The following is a 13,046-nucleotide window of genomic DNA, read 5'->3' on the forward strand; positions in this document are numbered from 1 at the left end:
ATTTGCTGTAAGCCATTTTTCAAATTCACAGTCACAGGAAATGTCATTTTTTAAGGTTTACACTAATTCCATCTGGGAACAGGTATCATGGGCCATCATTCTCAAAACTGTAGGCCAGGATCTGGTCCTGTGTGCTTAAATCCAGGCTCCTGCATCCATTCTTAGGTACCTGAATTAGTTGCCTGAATATCAGAAACATGGCGCACCCACAGCTTCGATGGCAAATAGTTTTAAACAAGTGAATTTGGAAAAACAATTATGACCACTCACAAAGAGAAAAATGAGGAATTCAGCTAATAAATTAACAATTATTAATCTACCTCTACCCATTTCTATGAATGAGACACTATGAAACAGATGGTCACATACTTGTCATGGGAGCTAGCTGGGACACACATCTGCTATGCATGACAACAATTTTTCCACAGGGTTTCCAGTGTGTGTGGATGGGTAGAATAAGCCACTACTGAGCCTTTAAACATAGCGCTTTTCTCCTATGTGTTAGTAGTACTATTTGGTCCCAAAGGCATTATTCCATTTTGTTTCTACCTTTTCACATGACCAGGTGACATCAGCCACAAATAAAAATGAGAGAGAAAGACAGAGGACAAAAGAATCCTGTACCACCTACTAAAATGTCAGTTTCATTCTACAATAGTATAATTTTCACCTTGTAAGCATCAGGCCAGATTCAGACTCCAGAGGTACACTATTTTTATTCTCCATGTCCGTTAGTGCTTTGTCAAGATGCACGGTACATCACATGCCTTTAGAGCTGCAGCTCTTTCACAAATATTCTGTTATCTAAGTGCTCCAATATGATCATGGAATAAGTTCAGCCAGTGGATTTAGAGTACAATGGTTTCTACAGATTCTGAAGCATGTCACACAAGTCTTTCACCACATCCATAAGAAGTTTTCCTCCAAACTTTGTGGACATAAAATGCTAAAGTATTCCAGAAGCGTTGGATAAAAGAGAGATTTACAAAGACCTTAACACAAGTTGCCCTGCATTCCTACACATTGCTGTCAAACATACACATGCTCACCTCAGCCACCCCACATCAGCTATCACCACAAAAATAAATAAAAAAATCTGTAGTACCACAGGAAACTGCTGCGTTGGAGAGACTGGCAGGAGATGCTGGGGTGGATAAGAAACAGCTGGATATTGGACTGTCTGGGAAGATGGCTGCAAAGCCTGAACAGGCTACAAAATAAAATGAGACAATAAATACAACACTCCAAGACTTAGATAATAGCAAAACACTGTTATTTGGAACTAAAGCTCTGGTAATGCAGGTGACCTGTCTTCAGGTAAAGACAACAGATCAGTGACTGTGACTTTAAGCTTGCATTTTGGTCCCTCAATCCTGTGATTCTTTGTTATTGTTTTCTGCTGACTAACAGACTTTCAAGTTCATGAGATACACGAATAAAACCGTGGTTATTTTCTTATTATTAGTGTGCTGCCATGCTAAAGCAAGATGCTATAACTCACAGAGATCACAGGGGAAAAAGCACAGCATATGCATAGATATGAATTTTTCTGTTAATGGCTGATTTAAACTCAGAGTGTTTCATAGGTAGAAAACTAATGATTATAAAGCTGAAAAGTAACAACAAAATTGAGATTATCAAGTTACTTAGAGGAGATGTTTAGATAAATGAAAGAAAGTGTTTATACAGAACAATACGGAGGGTGTTTTACCTAGGAATAGCTTTAGCATTCCTCTCATTTTAGTCTCTCATTTACATGAATCCTACACAAGCTTGGTACTATTCTGCCTTTTCGGTTATAAATTATTGGGAAGAGCTGAATCTTTAAATTGAGGTTATATATATTAGGCCGTATTCTGTACTCAGTAAAACCAGATTAACTAAACTGGCTTCAGTGGCGTTTCTCTGGATTTACACCTGGGTGATCTGGGACCAGAATGAGTCTCCTTAGATCTACATATGGAGGAATTCTCCATGTGCAAATCCAGACTGCTCTCTGTTCATAAATAGGGCACTGCAGTACTGTCTATCTATCCCCTTCCCTTGCCCTAAAGAGAGCTCCCCAGGTAGTTCTGGGTTCATGCTAACGGAGTAGGTTGCTATTCAGCTGGACCAGCCAGGGCCCCCTCTCTGGTCTGATGTATATACAATAAGTTCATAGAACCTTAGGCTGCATTTACTGTTTTATGGATTCAACCTCTCACCTCTGTAAAAGCTGAGCCCTGAAAGTTCTCTGGCAACATGACTCCATTCACACACTACTGCGACAAATCTGGGGGACATCCAGAGGTTAGAGCCATTGGACTCTAGATAATGTTTGTGGATGGCTTTTCTTGAGAGATTTGGGGGTAAAAATCTCTCAGACCCATTAAGTGATGTGTGGGAATCTCCATGAAGAAACACTCAGTTTCTCTCATAAAAAGTCCCCTTTTATTCTGAGAGGGACTGATTTGGGACCTAGAGCTCAATATATTGGCTAGATGCCAATATATTGTTTACACTGACCACGCTGATTAAGGCTTCCAGCACTATTATTATTAGGTTCCAATATTTCCCTCAGTGAGACAGAAGTTATACCAAACTGACTGGGTCCATTATTGAGCCTTCAGAGCTTTGCTTTTGTCCCACATGCGGACCTCAACAGATTGAGAAGTAGAGAATAAAAATGTGACAACTAAACACTCAGCCGTACTATCTGCTTGTACGTATGTTCATGAACCTCCTATTAAAGTCAACGGGACATATCCATACACTATACGGGGAAAGGTGCTCAGGTGCTACATCAGAGAAGGTCATATAATATTTTAGACAATTAGAAGAATAGGGTCCCTAATGCTAAATTAGCTTTAGGGGACCAAATTTACCAATAGTATTATTATTACATCATTATAATTGAGAACATATAATGATCTCAAAGAAAACTTGAAGAGAAACTAACAATCTGAAATTAGAAACAGTTAACAATACAACTGATTTCAGAAGCTGTGAGTATTACAAGGTGTTCAGCAAAAGATCAACAGAGCTATGTATAAGTATCCCAGCCCTTTACAAAATTACATATTGCACCTCTCTATGAAAGAATAATTAGGGCTTTTAGTCACATTTTTTCAAATGGAATCTAGAGACTTTCCGCATGTACACCACCTGATTTAATAATCATTTTCAGGATGAAAATCTTTCTACCTGTTCCATCCACCCAGAAAATATTTGATCGCTTTTCTTTTGAGATTTATTTCAAAAGAAAAAAAAACAACCACCCTGACATTTTGTCTAGTTGCTTTTTTGAGATTATAGTGCTGCTCTGTGGGGAAGGTAAACACACCCAATCATCCTAGCCTTGATGAAAGCTTGGTCTCCCCTTTCAACAGTTGCCATACCTGTGTGACAAGGTGACTTGCCATTTGTTGCTGTGATTGTTGCACTTGCTGCTGCTGTTGGGACGAAGGCTGCTGCTGAGACTGTCCCACAAGCTGGCTCCTAATTGGCTGCTGGCCGCTGGGAGGGTTATATATTGCAGGTGTACCATCAGGATTTACAAACGGTTGGCCTGAAACAAAATACACTTAATTTGCTGAATACTTTTAAGAACATAACATCCACTAAAAGAAACTAGACAGGCACATATTTAGGAGGCAGCTCTCTCTTTGTACTAATTGATCTTCAACAGTAAAGTGCTCATGGCTCACAATGCTTCCAGTTAAGGCGGCAGCTATTTATATTTGCTGCTGAGCCTGGTAGCATCTGTTAGTTAATGGCACTTTAAGATGTAACTGATCATTTTTCTTCCACCAGAGAGATGTACATCGGATCCCTGAGTGGTACTTCTGACTACGTTTGTGCCTCAGTCAATACCCAAAGCCTTTTGCATGCAGCAAGAGAATGACAACCCCCAGTGGAAAGATTACGGAGGGCTCCTACTGATCTGATCACAAACACATTTCCGGTTTGTTCTCTCTAACTTCTCAGGCCACGACTGAAGATCCTTAAATGCAGGGGCATAGACAGGCATTAACGGTGAGATCAAAAACATTCCATCATCAGTTTACACCAGAGTAAAGCACAAAATGGGACTAGGCTGATAAATTATAGAGCTGCCGTGCCACACGCAATTACATGAGTGACTGAAAGCAGAGGTGTACATGCACTCTACTGTACAGCTGTGCATGACATAAATGAAACTTAAATTCGTAACTCCTTCACGTATGCCAGAACGCGCTTTTGTTACAGCACCCTGTTTTGTCCAGTGCATAAACGAGTGGAAGATTACAAGGACTGTGCCAAAGATGTCCAGATGCTATGGTTAGAAGCTGAAGGAATGAACTTCAAGGATGTACTTTAACGGCTTCATTGCTGAATTAACTTAATGCTGAAATTGCATCCTGGAACAAATATTGGAGATAGAAGATATTCATGCCCATTTCATCCCTATGTAAATGGAATGCAAACCATAAGACTATGCTTAATGCATTGTAGTTCAAATAGGGGGAAAAAAACCCCTGCTAATTGAATGTAGTTTCACATCTCAGAAACAAGGCTCTAAACTTTTGAGGACAATGTCCTAAGAGACTAGAAGAGACCGTTCTGGAAATTCACACGCAGAAGCCCTAGAAGTGTCTTTGAATGTATGGGGCAAATTCTTCCCTCCATCATACTGAAGGTAGAACTTCATCCACAGTATTCATTTTGTTTCCATTTCAGATGGAGAGGGAAATGCAGGGGAACTTGATGGCTTAGAAAGCTGATCGTGAAATAAAGAGTTTCTCACCTCAACATCACACGACTGCCACAATTCCTGACTGAAGCAAGGCTGTCTTGCATAAGATACGTTTCTCTCACTGCCCAGCCAGTCTCTCCTAATCACCCACCAGCTCCCAGTTCCTCCCACCGCCTGCTCAAGCTGTTCAATACCCATCTGTTTTTCTCACTTCTGACACACAGGATCAGATTTAGAAGTTAACCACCTTTCTGAGGAGTGTACCCTGATCTACTTAAAATGTGAATGCTCCAGGCTGCATGCTCGCCATGTGTTTCACTCAGAATGAAGAGGGATACTGACTAAACTGCCTGAAAGAGAAGAGAGGCTAGCTCTATGGAGGACAACTATGGCATGGAGAGCAGCAAGAGCATGCACTCAGCCCCAACCATGCAGTCTGATCCCCACAAAAGAACTTCAGCAGGGTCTGTGGAAGGCAGAGATGATGCTACAGAGGGGCACTTCATGCCTCCACACCGCAAGTTTGGGTCCACCTCATGGAATTGGAGGGCATGCTCTGATTCAAAGTGCTTAAAAGGAGATGGGAGACTGGGGGAGGTTGGTTAAGGATCTTCTTTTGAAACAAAAGGGCAACAGCTATGAGAATGCCAGGAACTGATGAGGCAGACAATAAAGCAACCACTGGAACAGTGAAGGAGGTAAATTGAATTAGTATCTGCACAGAAGGGACTTGTCAAGTTAAATTCAGAGATGGCCACCAGGGATAGATAGAGAAGTTCACTAAGGGTAACACCATAGTGGAGAAGTCTAGAGGGAAAGGGGTTCCAAAAAGGAACAACTGGACAGCTAGGAGTGAAACTATGCGACCAAGATGATAGACTCCAGAAGGCAATGCTAGGTTCTCAAGAACAATATCAAAGAAGACTGTTTCAAATAAACACTTCATTCAAGAAAGATGACTGGACAGGAAGAAGTAAACTTAAAAATGAGATTGGAGCATTAGCTAATGGAGTGCAAAATTTTGAAACAGGAAATGAAAAGGAGGGTCTAGTGTTTGACAGTTGCAAACACTGAGGAATTAATTATTTCTCGGACGTAGGGAGCAAGGGATGACGGAGAAGCCAAAGTGATAAGGAATAAGAATGAAACACAAAATGTTTTTAATTGTTGAAGGGATGATGTCAAAGAGTGTGTCAGGAGAGATCAGAAGGAAGATGAAAATGGACTGATGGAATGGGTGGATTGAAGAGTAGGGAAAGCAGAGATATTGCTGCACATGAAAACCTTTCACAAAAATAAATAAATAAATAAATAAATAAATAAATAAATAAATAAATAAATCAATCAGCAAACTTCTTGCAGGTGGAGTGAAGAAGAAAGAGCTGGAGGAAAGAGGGAATACTTAAAAGAGAGAATGAGGATTGCCAACATCAGAGAGGGTGTTGAGACGTATCTGGTAAGATTTACAGATCTCATGGAGAATCATCAGACTAGAGACACCATGGTGTGTCTCTGGATGCTATAAGAGGATCATGTAGTCAGAGTGACTATGCAGTGTGAAAGGAAGGACAAATCTTTAAAGGCCAAGCAGTGAGAATTAAAAAAGAGGATAGAATTGGAGGTAACCAAACTAATAGAAGAAGAAGACGACGACAGAGCTAAAAAGCGATGTTGCACTGTGAAAGAAAAATCTACTCATTATGAGAAACAAAGCTTCCTTTTTCATTTATCTTTTGTCTGTTCATAATATTTGATAATCTCTTGTAGTATCAGTGCCTCCTTCTCATGGAAACTCTTTTCTATTTTATTTTAAGAAGATGTAGAGATTTAGGTTCAAGTTATAACGAAGAATTTATAGCATGTATTTTTAAAAAAATTATCAGGCATCGCAGCAGGGTTTATTTTCAACACAAGTGACAATGTGATGTATGCTATAAATCTGAGACTAGGACCTGATTGTTTAAATTGAATTGCTTCTTCTACTTTTTAAAAATTATATTGTAATTAAAAATCAGCTACAGCAACAAACAGAGCAGTCTGTCTAGTGTTAAAGCAGCACAGATATGTGCTAATAAACAAATATAAAATCACATAAATACTATTTGAACAATGTTTTTACAGATACAGACTATCCATCCCCTCATCCCCCACTGCCCCCACACACAGTATGTCTGCATGGCAGCTGGGAGCATGCTTCCCAGCATAAGTAGACAGACACACACTAGCTCAAGCGAGCTAGCATGCTAAAAATAGCAGGGTAGCACAGGCAGCAGCTAGGGTGTGTCACCCACGTATGTGCCCAGGAGGTCCAGGTGTGTTTGTACTCAGGTGGCTAGCCAAGCTGCTGCTCGTGCTACCACTGGCTACACTGCTGTTTTTAGTGTGCTAGCTCGAGCAGAGATCACACGTGTCTGTCTACTCATGCTGGGCAGCATGCTCCTAACTGCAGTGTGGACATATCCACAGAGGGCTCAGTTATGCCTCTGAAGAGGATGAGGCATGCTAAGAAGGGAGGAGCAGACACTCTATTTATATGGTGTAACTGGGAGGTACTAGGCCTGTGAGTGACATAATGCTCCCTGGAGGCTGGGGGGCATATGCTAGGCAGTGAGACTTGCTACCTCTGTACAGCAAGTGTAAAGAGTGCTCTTCCAGAAGAACTCTACCGGCATGCAAGTGTGGTGCAGCTATGGCCCCATCCTTGCCATGCCCAGAAACATGCACACACCCTCTCAGCCGTTACTGTTCCTAGAAGCAGCAGTGGCTGCTCTCACTTGCTCTCCCCAGTCCAGGTGTGCTGAGGTATGTACGAAAGGGCTTCTTGAAAGTGGCCTGCAGAGTACATACAAATGGCTTCTTTCTTATTGCTCAAGAGATTCCAGCACAGTGGATGGAACTGTTAACTAGAAAAGTGTGAGTGAATGACTGGTTTGTTCCCTTTTTTCCTCCATTTATTGCAAGGAATACTTATTTAAAATCCTCCGACTCCCGTCTCCAATACCAGGCTCTCAAATCAAGACTGTAACAGCTTAGCTTGAAAAAAAACAAACATATGCATGTTCAATAATAAGTTGTTAAATTAATCCTACTATATAAATATAAACTTAAAATATTTTTCTGCCTTTACAAATGCTGAAGTATCTTGAAGAGCCTCAAAATGCGATTATCTTGTAAAGTGATTATGGGAAGCTTGGTTTAATATGGTTTTTCAAGCCGATGTTTTTATTCAACTCATCTCTCAGTTTTTTGTCATTATATTGATTATAAAGGTATTTCCAATGCTGATAAAAGGTTTGTGTCTTGGCACTGAACTATTTTTATTTAACATAAAGAGACAGATAACAAACATAAAATGGTGGCCCTCACTACAAATAACATTCCTGAATTAATCATGCCAAGACCTTTGAAAACAGGCTTCAGCTCCCAGCTCTGGGTATAGTGGGAAATAGTTATGCACGGCTTGGTTTTTATTACCTCCTCAAACCAACATAACTCCACTAAAGAACACAGAATGTATGCAGACCCAGAGCCAGATAATATTTCAATCATTATCACTGATATGGACCCATATCACCAAAGCGACCCTACAGTCCCCATCTCCCAAGCCTTCTTTATAATGTCTGCAAAATACCGTGGGGGAATGAAAGCAAGAAGTTGCTTAGACTTCATCTGAACTAAGGACAAGTTCAACAACTCAAATCTGAACTCAAATGTTTTTGAGGTTAACAAATGTTTAGATGAACTTTTACGCCCATTACTTCATATTTCCTTGTGTGCCTCTGCACTGCATAGTTCCAGTTAGAAGGAGAAGTGGAGATGCCACGATATGGAAGTGCCTGTTCGCACACAACTTCCAGTTTAATTATACAGACCCAAGCTGACCAAATAGCTTAGGTAAGAATACAAACTCCTGATCCTGAGAGATGCTGAGCGCTCTCCATTGCAGCCCCAGTGGGAAGCCAATGGGAACTGACAGCGTTCAGCACCCTGCAAGATCGGGGCCTTATTTTATAGCGGAATCCTATGCAATAACATTAAAATGGTTTCTTATTGTCTCCTATCAGCTATGCTGCAGCGTCTTTGCAAAGCCATCACATATTTTCTCACCACTGTAAAAACATGCAAACAAATCTGATTTCCAAACCAAAGTAGATATTTCCCCACTAATAAATCACGGCTAGCGGCTACTGCGTTTCCAGGTACTGGTAACATTCTATTTTTAAAAAGAAAAGGAGTACTTGTGGCACCTTAGCTCATGCTCAAATAAATTGGTTAGTCTCTAAGGTGCCACAAGTACTCCTTTTCTTTTTGCGAATACAGACTAACACGGCTGTTACTCTGAAACCAGTCATTCTATTTTTAACATGTGATGCTGTTGGCAGTGTTCCCTAAAAAGCAGTGCAAGATGGAAGAATATCAGACTGACCTGTGTGTGGATTGAGGAGGATACTGCCAGGTGGTATCCCTGCAGCTTCAAGTGGAAGTATGATATAGCTGGTGTTGCTTGGTGCTACCTGGCCATTCATCCCATTCTCTGTATAGGAAACATTGCCTGAAGGGCTGGCTGTCACTCCAGGGACAATGGATGCACTTTGGAGAGGCTGATGTGTTCGTGACAGTGATCCTGAGGAGCCAGCGCTGCTGGAAGACTCTGAACCTGAAAGAGATACAGAATCTCAGTTATGAAGGAAGTTCAGACCCTCCATTCAAGCTGTTACTTACACCGAATGAAACTTTTTAAAGATGTAAAGCATTTAGTAGATAATCAGCCCTCTAACCCCTCAGGGCTGATGGTTCCTTATGATAATACACTCTCCAGCAAGCTCAGTTTTAAGCAGGACTATTGTGATTTAGCCCAACCTGAAAAGTCTACCCTTCCATAAAAAAAGATAATGAACCAGTAATAGAATACATGCTATTCGATTTTCTTTACAGTCATGTTTAATCATTCATAAAAGACACGCACACTCTGCCCAAAAGGACAAAGTTTACAATTCCATACGCAAAACCACAAGACACCACCAATTGAATACACAGCTTACTAACTAGTTAGGTGTACCAGTCTTCCATATTCACTGCTAGATACAGTTATAATTTTAGCAACTTATTTGCTTTTTCAGTACCTAGCCTATTAAAAAGCTTCAAGCCAATACAAATATGGTAAAACACAGCCCAGTGAAGCTCAGATGACTAGAGTGCAGGTGGTTTAAAAATTTACAATGTTCTGAATACAACTGTCCAATCTTTTATGATTTTACTTAGACAATTTTCCAACATTTTGATACCACAAACATACACAACCTCCTTCACAAACAAATTTGGATCTGCAATTTCAACTCTACAAAGGGAACGAAGAAAAGAACTCAGGATTATGTTCCATCAGCATTTTCCTCCTATATAGCTTTTACATTTGGGATCAATCGTGTGGGCTTAGTACTAGGTTCCATAGCTTCCCTGAATCATTTTTCAGTGTTGTTCTTGCCTGGATCCATTTCTTTGTTGGTAATTAGACCAGGCCAGTTTTTCACTGAAACTGCAGCAGAGGTAGTAACAGCGTGTAATCGGTCAAATCTCCCTGCAGTAGCTTTTGTAAATATAGGGCACCTCTGTGGAGTCCCTGTTGTGTAAAATCCGAGTTACGTTTTCATCAAGGTCATCTTCATGCTCACAGCAAGTTTCAACATGCATAACTGAATGCAAAGAAAGAAACAATCTTTCTGAAGATTCCAGTGACTTTCATTGGACTGCACGAAACCCCCTCTTTTCAAATCAGTAGATCAATCAATCAACCAACTAACCAAGAGGCTAATGGAGGTTGTAGAAGAATTTCCACTATGTATTCTGAGACCGTGCCAGCTATTCATTTCCCAACAAAGGTTTATACAGTTTGTTGAGAAACTATACATCAGAAATTTTGGATGTTTACTCCTGAGAAGTTCTTTCATTTTATCATTTTGCTTGTACAAATGGCAGATATCTCCTTGGATGGGAGAATTCTTGGATGGCACATTCAGCAGCTTGAAGACAATATTCTGCTCATTTAGGTTTTTTCAGATGTAGCTTCAACAGAATTAAGCAGGAATGTATTTTTCTTTGAATAGAATATGTAGAAATTATCAGAGCTTTTCCCATATATAGCCACCTTGCATTCATTTCAGTGTTGATTCTTTCTTCTAGTTCTTGCTTTACATTTTTCTTCTCTCCCCCTCCCCTTTTAGTATCTCATAATGAATCTGTAATGTGAAAACTATTGGGAGGCCTCTATCAAAGAAAGTGAATCAAGAGATTTCTTTATTATTACTAACAAACATTTAAGTGATGCCCACAGGCCCCAATCAGGATTCTTTAAATTGCTTGTTTTGTGCTACATTGAAGGCAATATGGTTCACGTAAAAGAAGACAAACTTTTTTTATGAAGTTCAGGTCTGTGTCTTTCAGAAGTTTTTATGACATAATCACAGATTGAGCTTTACCATTTTGGGAGTGTGGAAGAATAGAGAGTTCTCCTGTATTAAGTTGATATTGAAGAACTCCTGGAACAGGCTTGAAACAAGCACTTAAGATATTGTGACTGCTACATTTCAATTAAGATGATGGTATTTAAATTGGCTCACTTGCAGGATCATCAGTGATCTGCTCTTCTACCTCAATAGTTTCATTCAGCGGCACAACCAATCTTGAACAAACAAACAAAATTTCTGAACCTTTGGAAAAGAGCATTAATCCATTCCAATATTTTTACTTACCAACTCTTGAGCATATTTACATAACACTCTCTAAGCCTTATCTATTTTCATTATTTCTTCATTACAATGAATTATTTCCTTTCATTTCATTCAACGCTAGCCATCCTGGGTCAGTTAAATTCAAACACTGATGTTTGGTAATAAATAAAAATTATTTCCCTTTTGCTGTATTGGTCAATAGCTTTCACATTTACTACAGTTAGAATGAAAAACAACCATCTAATAATTTGAACATTCTGAAGACTGGAAAAATAATACTAACTCGTCAACCTTAGATGGAATCATGTTATCAGATGACCTGACCACCATCCAGAAGTTTTGAGATTCTAGCAAACCAGACCTTACCAATCCACAAGTTCACCCCTCTCTTCAGTAACTAATGGCTGTTGATTCTATCCATTAGCCATGTACCTCTTGCCAATCATCAATGAATTCATCTTTATACAATTCCCTTTTATGCTTTTTGATAGTTCTATAAACATTTTTAAGATTTCATAATGGGCATAAAGAGAAGCTAGATGTTCCAATCACTTCCTTATTAACATATATTTGGATGAATTATGTTCTTAAATGTAGCTCACAATGATATTGAAGTTCAAAAAGTAATGGCAATGGGGAAGAAACAGGAAAAAAATCTAGTAGTTTCTGTTTTGGGGTGTGGGGAGGGGGGAGTCTGAAGAGAAAACCTGGCAGCTTTCTCCATACACCTGGTTTTAAATGACCCACACAACGAGGCTCCCCTCCAGTTTCCCTGAGTGACTATTTCACAGTTCATTTGATCTTACCATTTGAACTCCTCCCCCCCGCCAATGTTCAACTTAAATTTTCCTTTCCTTGGTTTCATCTCTGTGTTCTTAATTTCACCTCTTGGACAAGCCTAATTAATTCTTCTACCTCCTTGTTGTTTACATCCTTCAAACATATCTCTATAAACAGTGAAAAATACTCCCTTCCTTACCAGCTGGCCCATATAATTATCCACTCATAACTTGACTTAAGGGGCCAATTTCTCAGCAGGGACACATTGCTCATCATTTTTGTAAGTACCATCCTCTTAGATACATTTTCACAGTACCAGAAAAATTGATTTGCTAGTTTTAAAAATTTGTTCCACCTAATCATCATTCGTTTTTATATCACTTTTATCACTTTGGTATTTAAGTGCTGCTTGCTGTAAAAGCGATACCTGTCTGCAGCTTGCATTTCTGGAAAGAGGAATGATGCTTCAGCATGGTAGGCTTGCAGGTGCCCACACATCTTCACTCCCGAGTTTATTAGGGGAAACATTTACCACATCACCTTGACTCGAGCAAATCATAAAGAAGCAGAAATCTGGTTCCAAAACCAGGCTGCTAAATCATAACATACAGGATTCTTTATCAAAATGGTTAATGTTTTTAAATGCCTGCAGCATAGATTGTATTTGCCCTGCAGGACCTATAAAGAGCACTCAACAACCTGGATTCGATTTTTGATCCCACTTATAATAGTAGAAGTCTGGAGTAGCTCCAATGAAGTTAATTGGCACTACAAATTTACTCAAATGTGACTGTGATTGGAATACAGCCAACTGTTTGTAAATGGAG

The 13,046-nt window shown here is 39.7% G+C and overlaps 1 protein-coding gene across 8 annotated transcripts in view; it reads right to left on the reverse strand.

Annotated features, from left to right (window-relative positions):
- ARPP21 (cAMP regulated phosphoprotein 21) overlaps nt 1–13,046 on the reverse strand; it is a 173,389-nt gene that overhangs the window by 61,839 nt on the left and 98,504 nt on the right. For all 8 annotated transcript variants that reach the window (XR_014710135.1, XM_084618487.1, XM_084618483.1 and 5 more), the window contains 3 exons: nt 9,141–9,371; nt 3,378–3,547; nt 1,106–1,210 (listed from right to left, as the gene is read on the reverse strand). Coding sequence is in view for 7 of the 8 variants with exons in the window: in XM_084618487.1 (XP_084474613.1) it covers nt 1,106–1,210; nt 3,378–3,547; nt 9,141–9,371 (506 nt within the window). In the remaining variant the exon portion in view is untranslated. The remainder of the gene's footprint in view (nt 1–1,105; nt 1,211–3,377; nt 3,548–9,140; nt 9,372–13,046) is intronic.

Source organism: Lepidochelys olivacea (assembly GCF_965140295.1).
Source record: "Lepidochelys olivacea isolate rLepOli2 genome assembly, chromosome: 2".
Lineage (NCBI taxonomy): Eukaryota > Metazoa > Chordata > Testudines > Cheloniidae > Lepidochelys > Lepidochelys olivacea.